Source organism: Cinclus cinclus, chromosome 1 (assembly GCF_963662255.1).
Source record: "Cinclus cinclus chromosome 1, bCinCin1.1, whole genome shotgun sequence".
Lineage (NCBI taxonomy): Eukaryota > Metazoa > Chordata > Aves > Passeriformes > Cinclidae > Cinclus > Cinclus cinclus.
In genome coordinates this window covers 86,829,857-86,852,603 of record NC_085046.1, presented here as the reverse complement: position 1 = coordinate 86,852,603, position 22,747 = coordinate 86,829,857, and the positions used below count along the sequence as shown (strand labels likewise).

General features: G+C 37.6%; 1 protein-coding gene across 1 annotated transcript in view; it reads left to right on the top strand.

Moving 5' to 3' along the window:
- The window catches only part of TMEM245 (transmembrane protein 245), a 69,518-nt gene that overhangs the window by 31,754 nt on the left and 15,017 nt on the right, over positions 1-22,747 (top strand). The window contains exons 9-14 of the mRNA XM_062500098.1: positions 368-450; positions 2,578-2,668; positions 3,479-3,577; positions 5,433-5,564; positions 12,651-12,773; positions 16,635-16,780. Of these exons, the coding sequence (XP_062356082.1) occupies positions 368-450; positions 2,578-2,668; positions 3,479-3,577; positions 5,433-5,564; positions 12,651-12,773; positions 16,635-16,780 (674 nt within the window). The remainder of the gene's footprint in view (positions 1-367; positions 451-2,577; positions 2,669-3,478; positions 3,578-5,432; positions 5,565-12,650; positions 12,774-16,634; positions 16,781-22,747) is intronic.

The following is a 22,747-nucleotide window of genomic DNA, read 5'->3' as shown; positions in this document are numbered from 1 at the left end:
AAAGGTGTATCTGAAACTTTGCTTTGTATTTTAGTGCTTCTCTTGACAGCACTGCTGTTATAAGGTTTAAATTTCCATTTATTATTACTAGTGACCAGGATTTATTATTGTATTGACTAGGTGCTTCTTGGGTTAATGGAACTTCTTTCTTCATAGTGGGCTGTTTGCACTGGAAGAATTATCTTTTAAATGTACAAATTCGTTACGGTCCCCCTTTTCCCCTTCCCCCTGCTGCCCCACTCTCTTCCTGCCAATACCACACCCCTTTCCCCCCATCCAAAAAGAGAAAAAAAAAGAATTCTTTCTGAATCTAGGAAGAGTTGTAGTTTGCACTGTATAACATTTCTCCTCTCTGTGTTTAATTTAGGTGCATCAAGAGAGTGTTCACATGATTCAAGTCACAAGCAGCTTGATCAATGAGACAGTAGCCAGTCACCCAGAATGGGCAAAGTAAGAATGCTGAAGTTAAGCGAATAGTGTAGGGTGGATGAACAAGCTTCCAGGTGCTCTTATGCATAGTTTTTAATTTAAAAAAAATCCCCTAGGTGAACAGAAGTGTGGGTGTCTCTCACAGGCAGATATAAAAGCTAAACTCTCAGACAGCACGGATGTTTATGCATCTCTCTGGAGGACTGTCAGTGTGGTATCTCATTTGAGAACTGGTTGGATTTTGGTGAAGGATGGCTGCGTGAACTTTTCTAGCTACAGTTGTGGAGAAGAAACTTGTACAGTTCAGAGAATAAAGAGATCTGTATTTTTCCTCTTTTTCCTATGAAAGAAAAGTGCTGGCAAAGAATGCTTTCTCTAGAAAGTTTCAAGATAGAGCTGAATTATTTTTTAAATGTGGAGAGCTGGATGTGGAGTGCATTTGAAGGAATAGGAGTTGAAGACATTGTTCCTGGAGTGAACTGAAGAAGAGTTCAAGGGTGGAAAGAGTGGTGGATTGGGGGAGTTGGGTGTGAATCAGTTGGACAGGGCTACTCCTGTTAAGAGTAGATAGATGTGTGTAGTGTGCACAATGGGAAGTATGTAAGGTTTAGTCTGTGTGATGACTAGAGTAAGCACCAAGACAAGTAGTAAGGGACAGAGAAGGTTTTGAGGGAAATGAATCTAGACAAATACATGGGTGAGCAAAGGAGTCATTGCATGAACAACTGAGGGGGAATAGGTGAGACTGAAAAGTGTGATTTTAAGGGGGTGTATTCCATGTGGCTTTCATTCTGCTTCACCTAAACAGACATTGAGCAAATGTGAGGTACGAATTTAATGCCAGCAAATAAAAAGATCTCTCCAGAATAAGAATGGTTGACTGTTCCAAGGGCACATTCTAAATAAAAGTGATGGTGGTTTAAGAAGATGGAAAGAAAGCAGATACTATATTATAAGAGCAAAACAGTTTTTCAAAAACAAAATTAAAAGGCTATGGTTAATAACCACTTTAGCAATATGTGCTTTAACACTGCTAAAGTAATCACAATCACGAGAACAGAAAGCTCTTAAAGCACTTGTTTTTATTCCTGCATGGCATCTCTTGTGTTGTTTGGCTTTTCTGTTTTCCCATAAGATGGAAATAAGTGGGACTAATGAAGATGGAAATTTGACTGTCAGAAGCTTATTTACATAACAGAACTACTGAGTACTAGTTAAATAATTTGCAGAATTCTAGTGTACCTTTTTTACTTTGAGCTTTTGCATCCCAATTTGAAGTATCAGTAACACTGTATTTTAGTTCATTAAGAATAAGAATACCTCTTGCCAAGTCAGTGAAGCTTTACCAGCTTTTATTGCTCGGTGCTCATGTTATGTTTAGAGATGAGTGACCAAAGTATCTTGGAGTTCCAGTCGGGAGCATTTCTGAACCATTATACAGATTGAAGAGCTTCCATGTTGATCTTTAGTCAGGTGAACAAATACAGCATTTCTATTTTCCTGAATGCTTTCATTGTGTTCTGGAAAGGCTCCAACAAGTGCCATTGAATCAAGATGTAAAAAAGAAAGTCAAAGCAGAGTTTGTGTGCCCTGTATTCACAAGTGGTGAAATGCTGGCAACTCAGTAGGGTATGTTGTTGAAAGTGACATGAGTTCACAAGCAGGTGGTTTGGTGAGGACTTAGAAATAACTGATGTCCAAAACTTTTGTCAACTGGTTGCTTTTTCATGGGAACTATGTTAACAATTTACATTCAGCTTCTAATTCAAAAGGTTGTGTTAGCAGCTAGATGAGACTGCTTCATACAGTATTTTCAGGAATCTCTGGGGGGAATAAAAAGAATGTCATGTGAATAGTACACATGTGGATCACTTTTGAAAAAGTTGAGATATCAATTTGATTAAGGTTTCAGGAACCTTGGAGGACTTGAAATGCAATGACGTGCTCTAGATTTAATTGTGCCTTGCTTATGGGAAAACCTATTCCTTGGTATGTAGAACGAAGCATCCGAGTTGTAATAAGTTTGTATGTATTTAACCATAACGATTTGCTTTTTCAGAATTTTAATTTAGAATGTGTTTTGGGTGTAATGGAGTGGGCATAATATCTAGCAGTTAACTTTGTTTTCCCTCTTTAAAATCCCCCCAGCTGGCTCCCAGAAGCCCAGGTCATTCAGAAGGCACTCAATTCTGCAGCTAACAATGTGTACCAGTATGGCCGAGAATGGATCACACACAAGGTAAGAGTGAGCTGTCAAAAAAACCCAATACTTTGTTGTTTTGTTGTTTTTGTCATTTCTTGTATTTAATTAAAGTAAAAAAAATAAAAATACATTTGTCAGTAGTTCTTTTCCATGTGTTTAACCATTTTATTGACAGATCTATTCCTTCTACTCTGGTTTGGGAATTTGAAGGAAGAGTGGGAGTGATTCCAGTAGTCTTTTCTGTTCAGAGCATAGTTTATTGTTAAGAAGTGAAGAATCTGTCATCATTCTAATAATTCCCAGAGAAAATGTATCAAATAAAATTGAGTAATTTCTCTTCTTGAACTGGCTTTAGCTGTCCTATTATAGACAATGTAGACTTTCATTGCTACCACTGCCCCTGCCTCTCCTCAAATTTCTGTGTGGGCTGAGTGTGCTATGCTGGACACTTTTTATCGTAATTTGTTTGGTTAAGCTAAGAATCTTGGCAAATTCTTCAGAAGAAAGTTATTGATACTTATGATATCTAGCACACATGTCAAATTATGTAAAATATTTACTCTAAAGATATGATCAGGGGTTTTGTATTAAGCATTTTAGAGTCAGCATTTGTTTTTCAGTGCAAAAAGAAGTCTTTAATGCAGCAGAATGTTTTTAAACAGAGTGTTTTTATTGTGAGCCATGTTGTCTGAAGTGTGTATTTCATACTCATGCTAATTTTTCTAATAACTTGGGTTTGAAATGTGCTTTTACAGACAATCTTATGTTATTCATCAAGCTTGAAGTTCATCAGTGGATGCCTACTTTGTTCTGTCCTGTAAAATAAAAGACTTTTATGTGTTCTAGCTCCATAAAATTTTAGGAGAAAAAGTAAATAACACTGCTGTGATTGAAAAACAAGTGCTGGAGCTCTGGGACAGGCTTTATCACTCTTGGTTTGTGAAGGTGGGTAGCTTACTAAAATGGTATGCATATAAACTTATCACTTAGTACTATGAGATAATTATGCTAAGTATGCATTTCTGAGGAAGAGTTTAGCAGGAAGTTGGAAGGTTGAGTAAAGGTTGGTAAAAAATTTCAAGGTTAAAATTTCAAGTGTGTAAGACACGTAGTTCTAGAGTCACAGTTTTAGTATAGCCAGAGCTGTATCCTACACTTAAGCATTTGAGTGTGTTTTTGTGTGTGCCATCTTACAGTTTTCTCACTTTTTATAATTAGTGTTTCACAGTTTAGCACTTTTCTGCTGAATTTTTGTGTTGAGGTCTTGGGAAAAGGCAACTGGTCTTCTGAATGATTTGTGTAACTTTTGTTAATTTGCAATTGTGAGAAAGTAATTGTCCTCTCATTAAGTTTCTTACAATGTATTTTTGGAGCCATCTTATAATGGGTTCTGTACACTGAATCCTGAGAAGTTCCTAAGAATTAAATTCTTGTTATGCTGCCAATGCTGTTTGCCTTTTAAAGGAAAAAGCAATTCATTAGCCATTGTGCAATGGAAATACCAAATCCAGAAGTCATATTCCTGAAATATTTCTGTATATTTAAATGACTGTGATTATATTAACACTTTCCTTTATGCAGTTATTCTTCAAGTACTTCTAAAGTTCCAAGAAGATCTCTGCTTTAGTGAAATACAGTTTTGGTATAGAACTAGATGAGCAGATGATAGATTTCCATACAGTTTACAGATACAGAACTCCTATTGGAGGGAGATTTTTGACTACTCATATGTTTATACTCTAAATAAATTGCTAGCGCAGAAGAAGGATCTCTGTGGATTGTTATAGAAGGTTGCTAATTGTGCATTACAAAGTGTAACAGTACATCTAGAGAGAATTGGTAATAAGCAGAAAATGTAATGCTGTTAGATAAATCAGTGCAGGGACTGCACTTGGAATGTTATTTGCCATGTGTGGCAGAAACGATGCTGTCATTTTGAATGCAGGCTGCTAAGGCTAAAAGTGTGCAGAAAATTTTAACAAGTCGTGGAATGCTTATTGTAAAAATCAGGGTTAAGAATGTGAGAAGTCTCCTATTAAAGACTAGGATGTTGTAGTCAGCAGGTTTGTTTAAGCTTGCTTACTGAGAGATTTTGGCATCCATCTCTGAAACACTTGTCACAGTCTCAGACTGAGTCAAATAGCCTCTTTCAGGATGGCAATCAAGTATTATTCACTGGGCATTAGGCTACTTCATAATTAGGGAGGAACCACTTAAGGAATTAGCTGGTTCTTTATGGCCATGTCCTGTTGTCTTGTGTTGCAGTTACAAAGGTGTGTTGTCAGAAGAAATCCTCATGCATCCAGTTTAGCTTTTAAGTTTAGTGTGATTGAACATTACCTGTGGAAAGGTAGAAACTAATAGTGAGAAAATGACTTGCTTGGACTTCTGCTTGCATTTTTCTTTATGGGCTATACTGGGAGAACTTGTATATTGCAAACAATGAATTATGCAGGCAATAACTGAAACCATTACCTCTTTCTTGTGTGTTCATTAAGAGCAAAGTAGATACCATTGTATCAGTCAGGCAGTAAAGTTAATTTCTAACAAAAGTGAATCAATACAACATACTCATATGTAATGAAATGGAATAATTAACTAGTTTTCTGTCAGATTGTAATTTTTCCAGTGTACAGAGTACTTCCAGGTATTTCTGGGAAAGCTAGTTAAAAGCAGCTCTAAATATTTAGATGCATGTTTGATCTATTCCTCATTAAGAAAATATCGGTCTAAAGCATTAGCTTTTGACTTTCTCAAATCTCTAAATTCTTTTTGAATGTCTGTTTCCTTTGTTTTTAAGAATGTAACACATTCTGGAAGACACAAAGGACACAAGTGGCACATAAACCGTCAAAACAGCTGGCTTGGAGATATTCTGGACTGGCAAGATGTTGCATCGTTTGTTCACGATAACATCGAAACATTTCTCTCGGTACGTTTTCTTTGCACTTGCTGTGAAATTGGTCTAATTTTTGACTGATAGCAATTTCTCTTTGGAGTGCCACTAAGATTATGGATTCAAGTAAATGGAAAATTATGGAAACGCTGTTAGTGTAATTTACAATTACCTAAGCAAGTATTGCAAGCCTATTTAAGATACAACTGTAAAACAAACAGAAATGTTGATGATAAAGAAGCTTTTGCGCTTTCAGCATCTTGATGCCAGTTTCCCAGACATTTTCCTGAGGCAGGTTGTTCCCTGTGTCAGCTGCAAGCTGATTTTCAGTGCATTATTTTATGTAGTCTTTTCTCTTTAAAGAATAAACCAGTTGGTTTAGGTTAAAACTGAAGAACCTATTGACTAAGTGGTTGTGGAAACAAAACCAAGCCATGAAAGTGGGGGAGGGTTATCCTTTTTTTTTGCCTCAAAGTATTATTGTTTGTTGGGTTGAAAAAAGCAGTTTATTTTTCTCTTCTTTTATGAAAGTTCTGTGGAGAATTACATTAATGATTTACGCACTGTGAGTTCCTGAATAAAAACATTTCAACTTATGAGGAGAAAAAGAAGAACCCATGAAAGCAATCCAAACTGAAGTGTTCCACTAAAAAATCATGTTAAATCCAAAATGCTTAATACACAGAGTCAATCCTCAATATAGTTCCTGTTTGACTTGAGCTGCTGTCATCACTAGGAGTATCTTCAATTTTGAAAGACTTATTATTTGTACCTAACTGGCACTATAGCAGATGTGTGGATGCAGCAAAACCTAATGATTTCTTCCAAGCAGTTCTTGGTTTAGACTGATGTGTGCTTTTTCTGTTCTCCACCAATTGCTGCTTAAATTGTTGCAGCTTCTGCCGTAGAAGAAGATGTGAGACGAGCAAGAGTTGAGAGAAACTTAATTTCAATAAACCTTTCTTCAGTTAATTATGAAGTTTGCTTAATAATTTCTCAAAGTTGCCCATGCATGCTTGAGACAGAAGCTTTAAAAATGCACAGCACATTGTGATTTAAATTCAATGTGGAGTTTCCTTCTAGGCAAGAGGCACTGAAGGAGGAAAAACTACCTGATAAGAGGTAGCAGCATTGCTGCACAGTGCTCAGAAACCATGATGTAAACTGTGCTTCAGTAATCTTAGCAGGCTAGAGAGAGGGGAAGAAAAGTGTAAAGAGAATAAATATTTAAGAATGAAAAACATTAATATTAAAATTTTCATCTAGCTAACTTGCTTGCTCTACTTCTAAAACCTGGTGTAGAAGTTCAAGAAAATAGTGCCAGCAATTGACTTGCTTTCCTGTTTATTTCCAGGACCTCATTACTCATCAGCTGTGGGGAAACACCTGCCTTTTTTCTCCATATACTCATGTCCTTAATAGCAGATTGTAAACAAGTCAGCTTAGTATAAAGCTCTAAATCCTGATTTCACATCCTTACTTGGAAGCATTTTCTCTCCTGGCTTGCTTATTTACAGTGCATTGCATAAATACTCCTCACACTAATATTTTAAATTAAAATTGATGAAAATACAGTATCTCTTCTTGTTTAGGTCATTAAAACTCGGAGTTTATGAAAATAAGAATAGCTTTTGCTTAAGTCTGGTATGTTTAAGCAAGTTTCTTACCTAGCCTAAGATACACAGCAGTTTTATTGTATTCAGGATTTATGTTTTTACCAGAGCATGAAAACCTTTCTCCTTCTGTTTTGAAGTGGAACAATGGGTTATTAGAATGGCATACTGAATTGGGAAGTGTTAATATTTTAAATTATGTGAGCACTTTTGGGAGTGTGTGTTCTGGGGATTTAATTTTTCTTTTGTTTAGATTCTTTAGTTTGTGCTTTTTGTTGGTGTTTTGGTTTTTGTTTTTTTTTTTTTTTTGCTTTTATCATATTTTATGGAACTTTTGAGTGGGATTTAGACCAGATTAGATGGGGCTTTGAGCAGCATGGTCTAAGGAAGGGTGACTCTGCCTATGGCAAGGGGATTGGAACCAGATGGTCTTTAAGGTCCCTTCCAACCCAAACGGTTCTATCTTTATTTTTTGGTTGAGTGTGTTGTTGATGGGAAGAGTGAGGTTGAACACTTGAAATCAGTGCTAGCTTGCAGTTCTTAAGAATATAGCTAGACACAGTACAGTCCCAAAGCTATGCTGACAGTTCTTTTAACATACAGATAATTTAAAGACAATGAGATAGCTGTAAAGAACTGTATAAAGAAGCAAATATGCAACTGCAATGAGATTCCCTCCACTTCTGGAAAAGAATAAATGTGTATGATTACACTATTTGCAGGTAACAATATTTATGCATAGATTGAGTTTCCCAAAAAATAACTGTCTTGCTAGCAGCTTGGCTTACTGAAGTATTTCAGAATAGAAAAGATGACAGTCTTCTCTGAAAATACAGCTGTTTGACAATGTCATATTACAGCCACAAGATAAGCTTTTCTCCATTGGTCGAAGTCATAGGAAATGTTCTTCCTACTTAATAGGAGGAGTGTTTGCTGTAAGAAAATTGTTAAGAGAAGACTGATGCTAGTGTATCACTTCAGGCTTTTCCCCTATTGGAAGAAATTTTCATTTCAGAGTTGAAAGCATATAATTAAATCACTGATGTAGGTGTACTGGGCAATTGCTGGTGTTCATTTAATTTATAACATGCATGGATTCAACTTTGCAACTTTGAGAATCAGGTAAAGCTTGAAGACTTCTGTACCTCCCTCAAAATGTGCTGTTCATTACAGCAGATATGCTTAGCTGTAGTTTGATGTAGACAGACCTTAATTATTTTAAGGTAATTGGCTATATAAACATGTTAATTGCCTGAAGATATAATATGAAGATAAGCTTTTCCAAGTCACCAGTTTACTTATTTTTTTTTTCCTAAAAGCTTTGGTGTTAGCAGCACTGCTGCCTTTTTTCAGTATTAGAAGCAGTAGTGTTAAAAACCAGCAAAATATAATCAGTGATGTGTTTCTGAAGTGGGGTTTATTTAATCTCATTCTTGCAGAGAGAGCAAGAGTGGAGCCTCACTTTATGCCTTTGATTTTGCACATTATACTCAACTCTAAGGTAGTTTTCCCGATGGATGAAATAGGCAGCATGTAATATTTAATTTCTGAAAAATAAAACACTCATTCTTTTCTCACTCATCTGCTTTTCCATTCATAACCCTTTTTCTCCGTTTCTGTATGCTTGTAACATTGAGAAAGTGAATTGCTGCTGGCTGAATCTGTGAATAACGACTTAGAACTCACTTGATGTTACATGAGACATTGCTAATGTCTTCTTAATTTGATCTTTTAGCTCCTTGCACACGAATACTCATCATTCCACCAGCAGGTGGTATCTCATTCAGCGATCTCCCAGACAGGAAGACAAAAGACCATCCACAGGGATATTACACAGCAAGCTTCAGCTTAGTTAGGTTTGTCTTTCCATGCTTTTAGCATGAGTGATCTGTGCATTTTAAATCAAGTCAGCTTCTCAAATATTCTACATATCCTAATATTTTCCCTGGCTCCAGTAGTTTCTTCAAGTAATCTCATAAGTTTATAGTTAATTCAGTCCATTTTTCAGTAATATATCAACTAGCATGTTAGAGTTTTTTGGTTTGTTTTTTTTTTTACATCTTTGTATCCAGTTTTATTTCCCTTATACAGAGTCTAGTTAGGTACATAGTTATATGTGGCTTCCAGAAGTTTGCTGACTTGAAGTTCTCAGCAAATTACTGTTTTGGTCAAGTTCCTTTTAACCTTTATTTTCAGGTGTTGGCCTGTTTAAAAGAGGCCAGGAGGACGCCCTAGATGCTTGAGAACATTGTTTGCAATTTTGCTTTCTTGCCTGTTACATATTGGAAAGGCACAGTAACTGATGCTCATGGTGGCATAGCACAGTGTGATGCATAAGAGAGTCCTGAAGTCTCTACAGCTTTGTAGCTATTTTGAACACTGATCCCTTACTGCTGCTTACAGAGCAGTGGTTTGGGGAAAGATACGTGGTTTTCTGTTATTTATTAATAAAAAAGTAACTAAGGGTAATATTACATTATTGCATGAATATTCACACTTTGTTATGTTTTGGAGAACTTGGCTGGCAAGGTGTTAGCAAGGTTACACATATTCGTTATGTGTAATAGGTGAGCTCATCAACTCAGCTGCAGTAGGTTCTGGGAATCAAACAGTATTATGAACTCTTAGGTGCAGCTGCATGTAATTTGATTTTGAGAGTGGTAGGGAAGTATTTGGGCATGTTCTGATACTGTATTCAGTAATAATTCATGTCTGCTATGTCTGTCTTCTCACCTTAGCTATGAAAAGCTTGTATCTTGAAATTTTAATGATACATATGCGTAATGAGAAATTATTCTGTAGCTGGAGACAAGTCCTAAAAGATGCAGCTGCTTTCATAAGACATATCAAAGCTGTAGAAAGGCACTATCTGCACTTACTCTAAAGCATATGTTGGTAATAACTAGTTCAACAGTTCCAATCAATGACTCCACCAAAGAAAGATGTTCAGCTGTAGGAGAGCCATTCCTGAATTCCTGATTGAACAGCCTGATACCTACATTCAAACTTCCTGCAGTTGTATACTCTTGGTTATCGGCCCCTCAGGCTAATGCTTCTACGGAATGTGTTCGATAAATCCTGCCTATACTGGAGGAACATCCTATTTTGAAGAAAACTTTCACAGTCCCACCAATTCTGTGCTCTCTGGCAGATGGAACAGGCTCTTCTCACTGGTATCAGCTCAGCTTATGTGTTGCAAGTGAGGGTTTTAACAATTGCTGTGATTGGTAGTTAGAAGGCTGTTAAATTAGGCTAGTTTTACTCTTTAGAGCAAAACTTTACTAGACCAATTTTCATTAACAGCATGCTTCATGCCAGTGGTTTGCTTTAGTGTCTCCTAATCATTATCGTTATGTTTTGAAAGTGGCCAGTCCTTAATAATCATGTTCTACATGAGCTGTGAGGCTAAAACCCATCATGATGGTGCTGTGTGGTTGGCACCAATAGAGGCTGTTCTTAATGGCCTGAGTCACAGCAGTCTAAATGAGCTAGCTCAAAAGCTCTGAAGCAGGTGAAGCTCGAACTTAGTGGACATCCTGTTCCATCAAATTAAGGAGCTCATCCTTTTATAAAATGTGCTTTTATTCTGGACAACTCCCACCCCTTGACCTCTGCCCTGGGCTCTGTGCTGTGATAACTGGGAAAAGTATTACTTTTCCAGGTCATGACAGGTGCCTTGTCCTGTTGTTAGCCTGTTGTGTTTTTTCCCCCCTTTCTTAGTTCCGACCTCATTTTCTTGAAGGAGAAGCAATCTTCTAGCTTATAAAAGTTGTCCATCTTCAATGCCTTTGTACTCAAAGCACCGTTCATGTTTCAGGGGCCTTTGTTGTCAACCTGTGTCCCTATTTTCAAGGCCTTTGCTGCTGTTCTGTGATTAAACTCCACAGAATTACAGAAGACCTGTGGCACAGAAGCTCCTGTTCAAACACCAAGTTCTAGTAACAAGCTTAAGTATCTGGGAGGGGAACCTTGCAAACAACTTAAGGCCAGCTGTTAGCAGCAGTAGCACTGTCCTTCCTGAATACCACCTGGAAGGCCTCTGCTTTAGCTACAAGCCATCCCCTTAGAATTCACTGTCCTCTATGTCTACAGTCCTCATAACATAATGTGCATATGATAATGTTGTTTGGGGGCTGCATAGATTTGTACTGCTGCTGCACCCCCAGAATAAATTCATAGTCCATTGAAGGAGTAAAGGGACTGGTACCAGTGGGAGGACATTTTTCAGCAGTGTCCTCTTCACTTGTAACCTCACTTGAATTCTCAAGAGACACTAATAAAATCTGTACAAAAGATGAGCTTTAACATTCATAATTCCCATTAAATAGTAGGAAGTATGAACTAAGTAGGTCTTTCTGTGTTGTAATTCCCTGCTGTTTCCCCCAGCACTTATTTCCTCTCAAGTTCATGCTTAATAAGCTGTGTTTACTATGATTCACTCACTTCTAAAGGAGAGGTGATCATATGGCTTACATTCCTTTGTCTGCTCTACAAATGCTGACTGCTGAGGAAGTTGTTTTTCTTTTATTTTAGGGGGTTTTTGGTTGGTTGGTTTTAATTCAGTCTAATTGCTATTTGTTAAACCAAGACTAACAGTTGCTAGTTTTGAAGTCTTCACTTGCGGCTTTGAACCTGAAAGGGCTTTCATGTCAGAGTTTTTACAGTTTTTTCCATTTTAACATTAGTTAGTCTGAAAGAAGATTTGTTTGTGATCTTGCTTCTTTTAGATGTTAGAATCACTTCGGCTTATACATTCTTACTGTATTTCTTCTGAATGAAATATTTGTTTGAAGCTAGTGTGCACTGCATTTAGTATACTTCTATTGGATGCTTCTTTTGATGCATTAAAACTAGTCTTTACTATATGTAACCATAATCAATCAGTTCCCCAAGTCAGTACAAATTTTAATAGATTATCTAATATTGTTAGATTTATTTTTAATAATTACTTTTCAACTAACTGATGCAGCCTTACTCAAAGTCACAACTTCTGCATTTTTCTGCAAATATTATTAATGCATTTCATTACCATGAAAGCTTTTAACAACAAATTTATTGAAGTAGTAATTTTATTACTGGATTGAGAATGTCAGATTTATTTGTACCTAGTGATGTTACTCCTTGTTCTTTGTGTCTTAACATTTTTGCTTTTGAAAAAGTGAATGTTTTATCCCAAGACAAGATATGCGTGACAGCAGTGTTAATCACAATAAACAAGTGTCACCACATCTAGTTTCTTTGCAATTTTATATAATGAAATAATTTTGAATACTGGGAGAAAAAAATCCAAAACCTTATAATAAGCTACATAGAAACTTTGGTAAAGTAGATATTTTCACTTGATATAACCTGCTGTAGTGTAGGAGTGAGGGAAGATGATTTTTTTTTTTTTTTGTTAAAGTCATCTTTGTATAGCTTGATGGAGCTGAATCATACAGCAAGAAATTCTCAGTCCTTGCTAATAGCATCCAGTGTCTAATTCTGTCTTTGCTTCTCCCTCCTTTTTCAGATCCTGGAGTCTCTGTGGATAGTGATGAGTCGCAATGTGAGCCTCTTGTTTACTACAGTTACAGCATTAGTGACAATCCTCTTCCACAGCGGGACAGCTCTTCTCAATTTTGTGCTTTCAGTGGTAAGTAGTATGTCATTGATTTATGTGGTCCATTTTACTGGAGTAAATTGCACATATTGTAACAATGAAAACTCAAACCTAAAGTATTGAGAACATCTTCTAGACTTATCTAATACCGAAATTCTTTATGATGTTGCAAATTTGCTATCTGTTTGGTGGGCATTCTAGATGAAGGGCAAGATTAGGAGGTAGTAAGTCTTCCCGTCATTCTGTTACTGGAAATTTCTTGTTTCAGGCCTTGAAGGTACTAAGCTGTACCTTGTAATATCCTACATAAGTGCTGAAATCTTATGGCATGTCTGCATAAGCATATCCCCGTACAAGCTTTTGCTTTCAGGAAATGGAAAGAATTTTTGCAGGGAAATCACCAATTTTATCATCTAGTTGTCATCCATGAAAAAAAAAAACTGCATGAGAGTATTTTATTTCTTCCTTAGTCCACAACTTCACCCAAGATGGCACATTTAAAACTGTGTCCAAAAAGTTAGTATACAAAAATCGCAGATTTGAAAACTAATTGCTAGTGATTGCAAGGCATTCAGGCTCACATACAAAACTTATCTTTAGATGCCTAATGACTTACATCAAATTCATTGCATGCTGTTGCTGTTAAGCATGATTCTGACTTTCTGTCTGCCAGCAGGGTTCTGCCTCTTGCTGGGGCCCTGTGCAGTGAGCTGGTTTAGCAGAGGTGGTTGGGATATTGCTGTCTTGGAATTCTTTTAAAGATTAGATACTTGAACTATGCTTCTATATTTTTACGGTTTCCTAGTTGCTACAGAAAAGTTTTTACTCATTTGGAGTGTCACAAACTAACTTAAATTTTCCAACAAGATAATGCTCAAAGTGGTTAGCTTTTCTACTGACTACATTTCAGTCCAGTTTTAGTCATCTTGAATAGAAATTAAAATACTGAATTTTATTTTAGGTTTAAACATTTGTTCTTTAAAACGTGGAAAAAATGGACACTTTGTTCAAAACCTCCATTTTGAAAAATACGTCTTCTATCATGATATTAAGTAGGAATGTCAGCCTGTGTAGCACATCCATCCATGAGACAGTAAGACTGTGTTCAGCAGACTTTCGAAAACTGATGATTAGTTACAGAAGTGTCACTTGTATGTCACTTCTGAATGCAAGTTTCTGTCTGCACATGTGCACATGGATGTATATGCCTTTGTGTGGGTATATAATTATGCACATGTGTATACTCACATGGGCACGCACTCACTCACTCTGCTTGTATTCTGTTACAAGGATAGGAAGAGAAAAAGCTCCATTTTCTGATGGGCATCTACAGACCTGCAGGGAATGCGCATATTTTGGGTGCTGTTAAACACACAGATAAAAAAACAACCAGAAAACCCAGAACAAACAAAAAGCTCCCGTCTAACAAAACCCCTGAAGCTTTTCAGCAGAAAACTGAGTATGAAAAGCAGATACAAAAATATTTACTGAATCAGTGGACCTAATGCACAAGTAATTAGGTTGTGTGTTTCTTGATAGCTGTGGAAATGCTGAATTATCATTTTGGTAGAGAGTGTTTACCCAGAGTTTTCTCCTTGAATTCCATCTATCCCTCCTCAACTTAAGAGCATTTAATGTTTTCAGCTACAGGACAAATTCTACAGCATGAAATTGTAATCCATCAGTTATTTGTCTATGGAAAGGTCTTACTGTTTTGTCTTTAGTAAATTCTTCCTCATAGTCATTGACAGGATCTTGAATTGTTGCTTAGAAAACAATTTAGGTATCTCAGATATCCTGTAAAAGAGGTCTGTAAGCTTTTGCTTTCAGTCTCAGTTGCTCTGAGATTATACATATCATTTGCTACTGAATGTAGTATTGAGGTTATTCTAGTGTTGGAGGAGTCAGCAAGCCATTGGATAATGCATTATTATATTCTGTGACTACAGCTTCTTTTTGCATTTCTACACCTGTTGTGCTAAAGGAAATAAGTTGGTTTCCTATAAGGCAGGTATTCCAAAACTCAGTTAATTTTGTATGCTGCTGTGGTTACATCCATCTTCTTTTAGCAGAAATTGAGTAGGGTTTGTACATTTTCCTGGCTTGTGGTTCATCTTAACACCATTTTATTCCACTGCTGTTCATTCCCAGCCATCACTTTGGCTTTTACCCTTCAGGTGGGTATGTCTATCTTGTGTCTGCTTAAGAAAGCAAGTTTCTTCTGTAAACACTGGGGAAGAGCAGTCAGGGTAAGCTGATATTATACTGTGCTTAGAGCAATGTGCTGCTCTCCGTGTTGAAAACTGCACATGCAGAAGGATCTGTAGGCTGAGCTCACTGGAAGGAAGGTGCAACATCATCTGGGTGCCTGATTCTATGTAGAATTTTCTAGTGAAATCAGAAAATGTTACAGTAGCTTAGAAATGGCAGAGCCCATGAAGGAGGAAAAATAATGATAATTGCAGAATTACAAAGGATGTTAAAATGTGATTTAAGTTTTAAGATTCTCTTACCTGAAGGTGTAACAAAGCATAGCTGATGCTGCTACTGGCACTAGACTATTTCCAATTAAAGCAAGGCTTAATTATCGTTATTATTTTTTTTGAAACTCAAAATGAATGTTAACAACATGCTATTAAAATCTGCTAATATAATGACTTGTTTTATTAGCTAGATTGGTTTATCTCCCAAGGCAGAAGCTAAACAGCTGGGGAGGTGGAATATAGCCTAAACCAATATATGATGTTTTGGACGGGGTCATTATAAGTCAGTAGTTGAATGTGACTTTTAAGTTAAAGTTTGGGAGGGCAGGGTAGCGGGGAAATGGTAGCAGCATTTTACTGAGTGTAAAGAAATTAGGAACAGAGACAGATGTGATTTTGTGATTGGTAATGAAATATTGTAATGCTGTCTGCATTTTGTTTTCTGAGCATCTTCAGGGGGAGTGAAGGAAAAGAACATGAGGGGTCTCTAAGGTGGATAAAATGCTTGAAAGTAAGAGACTTATGGAGGTCAGGCTGTTTGGCTCATAAAAAAAGATTAAAATGTGGTTTATTCTAGAATAAAATGGTTGGAAACAAGGAATGTGAAAGAATTCTTTCTGATCTTGGGAGGAAAGAAAACATATCTGAGTCTTGTACATGAAGCAAATACAAGTCATAGCTCGTGTTTGAAGCATACAGAATGGATTTTTCTTGTTTGAGGTATTCTATTTCAAGATGGACACAGTTCTCTGATTTATTCTTATCCAAGAAGTTGCTGAGCTCACTAACAGGAAAATAAAAGAAACATAGTTGACTGCAACATAGAGGAAGCTAATCCAATCTGATTGCAGCTAAAAGACAAAACAATTACAACAGTGGAACTGCCATCACTTCTGCTGAGACTCATCATCAAACTCACAGGAGGAATATTCACTTAGGATTGCCAGCTTAATATAAAATCTATGGTTTTGAATTTTTGTGTAATTCATATCTGATACCCAGCTGCATAATGACTCTTGAGATGGCCCAAATTTATTTGGCAGTTTTGTTTGCTTGTTTTGAGAATAGATATAACTATTCAGCAATTTCTGATCTGTTAAACATGCTGAAAAAGAACCAAAGAGCCCCACCACTAGAATGTTGGTCAGCATTCTAGTTGTTTGGTCTAGATGTGACTTTGGAAAGAGGCTGAACAGAGGCAGAAGTTTTATAATGTCTAGCTGTAAATGTAAAGTCCTTTTTGGAGCAGGGGAGAAAATAATTTTTTCAGCTCTATTTTTCTGAATCCAGGCTTGTGGAAAAATATATTGTTCCTTTCCAGTAAAATTCAAGATATAAAGCATAGCTGCATACTCTTAATTCTGTGAAATATTTATTACCTTATAATTTAAATCTTCAATTTGTTTTGCAGGTGATTTTTCTGACCACGCTTTTCTACCTGTTGAGCTCCAGTGATGAGTATTACAAGCCAGTAAAATGGGTGATAAGCCTGACACCTTTGTCTCAGCCAGGGCCCTCCTCAAATATAGTTGGCCAATCTGTGGAGGAAGCAATAAGGTATACTGCTGATTTCTTGTCCTTTGTTGAAAATTCTTCTTTAAATTTGATGTTCACCTGCAAACAATTAAAAATTGCAGCATCTTGTATTTCAAAGATGAGTTGCAAAAAAGATTTTAAGAACTTAGTATTGATGATTTATTCCCCCCTTTGTTAATAAAGCAATTTGATTGTATTTGGCTAAAAAACTTTAAGAGGTCTGTGCTGTCATGAATACTAGTGTTTTGTGAAACTGCTACACCCATGACATCCCTGACTCATCAGGAAGCAGTGTTTGCAGTTGTCTTGGCAGCAACAGCAGTTGCAGCTCAGTACAAGCAGACGCATGCAGCAAAACAGTAGAAATGGAGGACCAGACATCAGTGCTGCACACATTTCAGAATTATTTAGTTTGAAGTATTTTGTTTAATATTGGAGAATAAATACCCATCTGTACCTGGAATGTATTAGATATGCTTCTGGAGTATATTTTTAGTTCAGTTTCACCTGAAAGAAATCTAGCTCATGATCTCCGTAAACCAAATTACATCAAAGGGAGCACCAGGGAAGTGCTCTCCTTGTCACTTGGAGCACTACTGTGCTGCACCTACAGAGTGCATCCACAGTGTTTCATGCTTAGTCGCCATTTTTGTGTGTTGGCTCTAAACTACTTTAGAAATTAAAGGAGAATGTTTTAATGTTTTTAAGTATGGTCCACAAAGATTTCACAGTAAAGCTGTTTTTGGGGTGGTGCAATGAAGTTCATTCATCTGTGATCATCAGCTTTTACCTGTTAGCAGCTTGAAACACTAACATGCTGGTAATGTAATAAACTGGATTTTAAATATGGTGTTTAAGTCATAGTGTACTTTTTCAAAAAAGTTGATGGTCTGGGCATAGTGAACAGCTTTCATGCTGAATTCTGTATAGCCATTGCCTCTTACACCACTGCTTTCTGTGTCATCTTGTGCGTACGTACAATACGTGACTAGGGTTTAAACTGGGGGGGTGTTAAAGCTGCTTTCTAAACTCATTGCTAAAAGTTTGTCATTTTAACAATGTCAAGGTTGTATTATGTTGTGTAGGATCTTGAACAAAAATGCTAACTGCTGTAGTCATTTGAAATGAAGGGGTAATTCAGGTAGAAAGCAACAGATTTGGAATTCTGCCAAAAAGTTAATAGCCTTTCACTAGAGTGACTGCTATTGAGTTTTCATTGATTGCATGGTTAGTATCTCAGTTCTATCTTTTCTGAATAGTGTGAGTGGATTTAGAAACTGATACTTGTCTCACAAATTGTTCTCAAATTTAGCCCATCATAGAGGGGAACAGTATGGATATGGTAGGAGAAGTAGGATATGGTTTATTTGGGCATGGATACTATGTGAGGAGGATTGTATTAAATGTGGTTACAAGTCGACAGGTATGTGACATGGGTGACCCAAGATCTTTCTCAGAATTGGAATGGAAGGGAAGGAAGGAAGGAAATAATTTTAGAGAAGCCACAGGAAAATTAGTAGGAAAGAGCCAGCATGCATCAGTAACTGCAAATATGATGAGAAAAAGCCAGTGTCTGGAGAATGTGGAATGGGAAGCAGCTTTGTCATCCACAAGGAACATTGGTCTGTCTACTAAGGTAGCCTGAATCAGTCACTCATATTTGACTGGAGTAGCCTGTACTTGGTGCCTTATTTGAATTCTTTGGAATGATTCTTCTGAAATTTTCAGAAGTTCCTCACTTCTCAGCTGTATCTAATGATTCTGGATTAGCTTGCATTCCACTCAAAACTTGTTGTGATCTTCAGTATGTAAATATGATGAGTGTAGTAACAATTTCTCATAAATTTATGCATGCCCAATCTGTTGCCATATGAAAAACAATTGCTACTTCAAACTCTTTCTTTTGTCCCCAAGTAGCAACTATTTATTTTTGGCCATGAGTTGTTGCTGCAGGGGTGGTAGTGGCTTCTTTGCCTCACCTGTAAATGGCATGCAAAATGGTTGTTAGTGCTTGGTGCTAAAATGGAAGAGGCTCAATTTGTGTTACGAATTGTCAAATAATGAAATGTCTGTAGCAGCTTTCATCATTAGACTATGACAGCATTACATGATATGAATTCAACCTCAAAATATCCATACTTTCAAGTTGACCAAAAAGATCAGGTTAATACTTCTCAAAAGTCACCAGCTGTGTTCCAGCTCCCACCACTCTTCAGCAGGACATATCTCATGTACAAAGCTAAGACAGCATCAAACTAGCCCTGTCTAGAGGACAAGGATCCTCCTGGCAAGAGACAGACCTAATCTCTCTGTTGCTCATAAACCAGATGACATAAAAATAATCATCCATGTCATCAGTCACTTCTGTGCTCTTTTACTTAAAATGTGTTTGTGAAAAGCACTAGGAAACTTAGATGTAATCAAGGAAGTCTGTTCCCTGTGTGCTTTGCCACTTACTTCAGAGGAAAAGAGCAAGGGGGAAAGTAGAGGAGGGCAATTGGCAACTTGTTTCTGTAGCTCTAGAAATCCCTTGATTTAAAGATGTTACCCATCAAGCTCTTAAAACAAAGACCTTTTCCCATTTCAGTTTCCCTCATCAGAACTGTGCTGTGTTTTTCATTTTATGGGCTATAAATAACTATAAATTTTATAAATACTTTTCTATCTGCTTTGATGATGAGTTTGCAAATACAGTGACAGTTCTCTGTTCACACAAATAGATTTATGGGCTGTATAGGGGTAACAGCAGCTTTCCAGGCTGCTTTGAGCCAAGTGTTGAGTCTCACTGTTTCTGTCAAAATACCACAGATTATAAATTCGAACATGAGTAATGGGAAAAAATAGATGCAACTCTGGTGACACTGTAGGAGTTTTGAAGAAGCTGAACGTATGGATTAAGAGCTCCCTGCTGCAAACCATGGGTTGAATTGCTCTCCAGGCCTTTGATAGGAAGTTTATTCATCCAGGATGACAGAGAAGCAAAATGCCAGCAGCATGTATCAGATGGTGGGATCGAGCAGGGGTTTGACAAGAGCATCATGCTATGCCTGAGCCAAAAGCTTGTTTGGCAAACATAGTGGTACAACGGCAGGGCCATGAAAGACAGAAAATCTCTTGGAGGCACCAGCCAGCACAGCTCCACCAAGGACAAGGTGTGCATAAGCCTTGCTTTGAGGAGGTGACTGTCCTAGTGGGACCAGGGGACGACAGTGACTGCCACTTGCTCTGACTTCAGCAAGGCTTGTGGCAGCCTTCCACAGTAACCATCTGGGGTGAGCGTGGGCAGCAGAAGGGGATGGCTGTAGGAGCACTGCTTTGTGCTCAGCAGGACAAATTCCAGCTCTGGGGATGCTGCTGGTGGTAATGTGGCTCAGGGCAGTGATGGGGCTGATGCTGGTGATGGTCTGGAGTGAGGGCTTGGGTGGTGGTGGGAGAGTCACCTTCTGTATGGTTATGGGTGTTCCTTCCCATCTGGAAATGGCAGGATAGCTGATGGGAATGTCCCTTGCCACTTGGGGAAGGCAGTAGCTTGATGGAAGGAGGGTCCTCCTCTCCCCAGTCCTTCAGGACTCAGTGCTGAAGAGAAGGCACCTTTTCATGAGGGGCAGTGGTGAAAGAAGGGGCCATGCAACCCTTAACAGTCAACAAAAACTGTTTCCTACGTCTCTCTTGGGACTGGAAGGCAAATGGCAACCTAAGGGATGATGATTTGCAGCTAGTTTGGTGTTTTCCCATGTTGTGAATGTGACTGTAATCTGGGCATTTGCCTTTACCCTAGATACCTGCCTTTGACTGAGTTTTCCCAGTTCTCACAGGAAGTGCTGCCTGCATCCAAGCAGCCCTCCAGATGGGAATTGGCAGTGTTTGGAGTATGGAACAAACACAGATTTTCAAATTGGTCATAAGCCAGTTTTCTCGGTTTTGAGTAACTTTCATCATGAAAATGGTCCTGTGATTTTAGACTAAACACTTGTGTGTCCTTTGCTGTTATATATTGCATTTGCTTCTCATCATTGTTTGCATTGTGTGGAAGGCAGCATTTAATCTACAGGGAAGAGCAAAGATCAGTAGTTAAGTGATTATTCCTTAAAACATAGGAAAAATCCTGGGTGGAAGATTACTAGCTATGGCATATGTGACCACAGGGTTTTCTGACTGATGTATGACGTACTGGTTCTCTTTCAAATCAGCCAACTAATGCAAAATTCCATGCTGGAATTGCATGTGCTGTTGCCTGCAAATGAGGTGGAAAATAAAAATTTACAAAAGTTATCAAATACTGCTAGTGCCTCAGCAGCAAAAGAGCTTCTGTTCTCTAGTAGTTTTGGTCCTTCAAGCCCAGTTGGTGTATCTGTTTTCCTTTTTCTTTGGTTTGCAATCTCAGGTCTTTCTCATTCGGATTCTTTCTTGGTGTGGCCACATTTCATTACTCATTTTTTCTTCTTAATATATTCTTCATTTGTCCTTTGCATTTCATCCCTCCACAGTTCTGTCTTTTTTCCTTTTTTTTAAAATTATTTTTTGGCCTGTTTTCCATATTGCATAAGTGGGTGTCGGGACAAAAAGGAGATGTATTACAAAGATAAGGTTTCATCATGTGTGAGAGTCTCCCTTGACTGACAGTGGTGGTTAGTTGCCTGTGAATATAGTAAATGCATGATTTACTTTCACTGAAACCACTTAAAGTCAGCCATAGGAACTAAGAAAAGGAAACAGGGAGGGGTGTGAGGACTGTGACAGAACGACTGTGCCAGAGTAGGATGAGCTGCAGGAATTCTTTAGGCACCACTCAGGTTTAGGAAGATGACTTGCTTTAGAAACATGAGGACCACTTGGACCAGTTTACTGTATTTAGATTATTTCAATTCTCAGTAGTAGTTAGTGATTTTTTTCACTGTAACTATAATAATGTAGTATTTTGAAGGTCAAGGGCAATCCTTATCTCAACTGCCCACAACAGTGTAAGATTTGCTTTGTTCAGAAGGGTTCTGTAAAATAAAGTTGGTTCATGAGTCGCCTACTTTACTGCTTAAGTAGGAAAATTATATTATTTACCCCTGAAATAGGGAGGGGATGTTCTTGTCTGGATTTTTTTGTTTTGTTTACTTTTTGTCCTGAATGGACGAAGCAGTAATTCTCCAACTCACAAGTTTCCAAGTAGTAGCATGCACACCTTTGCCTGAACCATTTTCCTTTCCCTGAGCAGCATGTTGTTCTCTTCCTGAATGCACCATACCCTTCTTCCCTGAAGCTCCCATTCTGCTTGCTCTGGTGGAGATATTGCACATTACTAAGTTGCATGTTCTCACGGCCTCAGTGCAATTTAGTGTGTGCGATACTTTCACATGAGTGCATGCACACGGGTATGGCTGTGGCTTAAAGTTACTGCAGCTTTCAGTTTTGGTGGGGCCTAATTAACATTGTGGAATGGTCTTAAACCCAGATCAGTGTTTTGAATGATGCCTTGAAACATGCGTTAGTGGAAGTTTGTTCTGTAATGCCAGGAAGATGAGTACTGTTTGTTTTCAATTTGAGAAGGGTTATCATTATTTGCTTCATTTTCTTCATTTGCCATGCGCACCTCAAATTTGATCAGATGTTTCATTGGTTACAAAAAAGTTACTTAAAATACTACAAATTTCTAAAGAGGAAATTTTTATCTTTGACTGAAATTGGTTGGAAAGTCAAAAGAAAGATTTGATGTGGAAAAAAAACCTATCGTGTCTTGATGGATGAAATAGGTTCTTAATGAAATTTCAACTTTTATTTATTAACATCTAAAGAGATATGTAAAGAGCTAGCATGCAAACAAACAAAAAAATCTCCCCTGTTTAAACATCTAATTGGTTTGCTGTAGCATCCTGGCAGTGATTATGGAGAAAATGAGACAATGATACAATTTCCACAGAAAACAATAATCTTCCAGCATGTTAAGCTAATGCTTAGAAAAAGCAAAATGTGCGATCTTGTTTGTTTTACTGCAACATT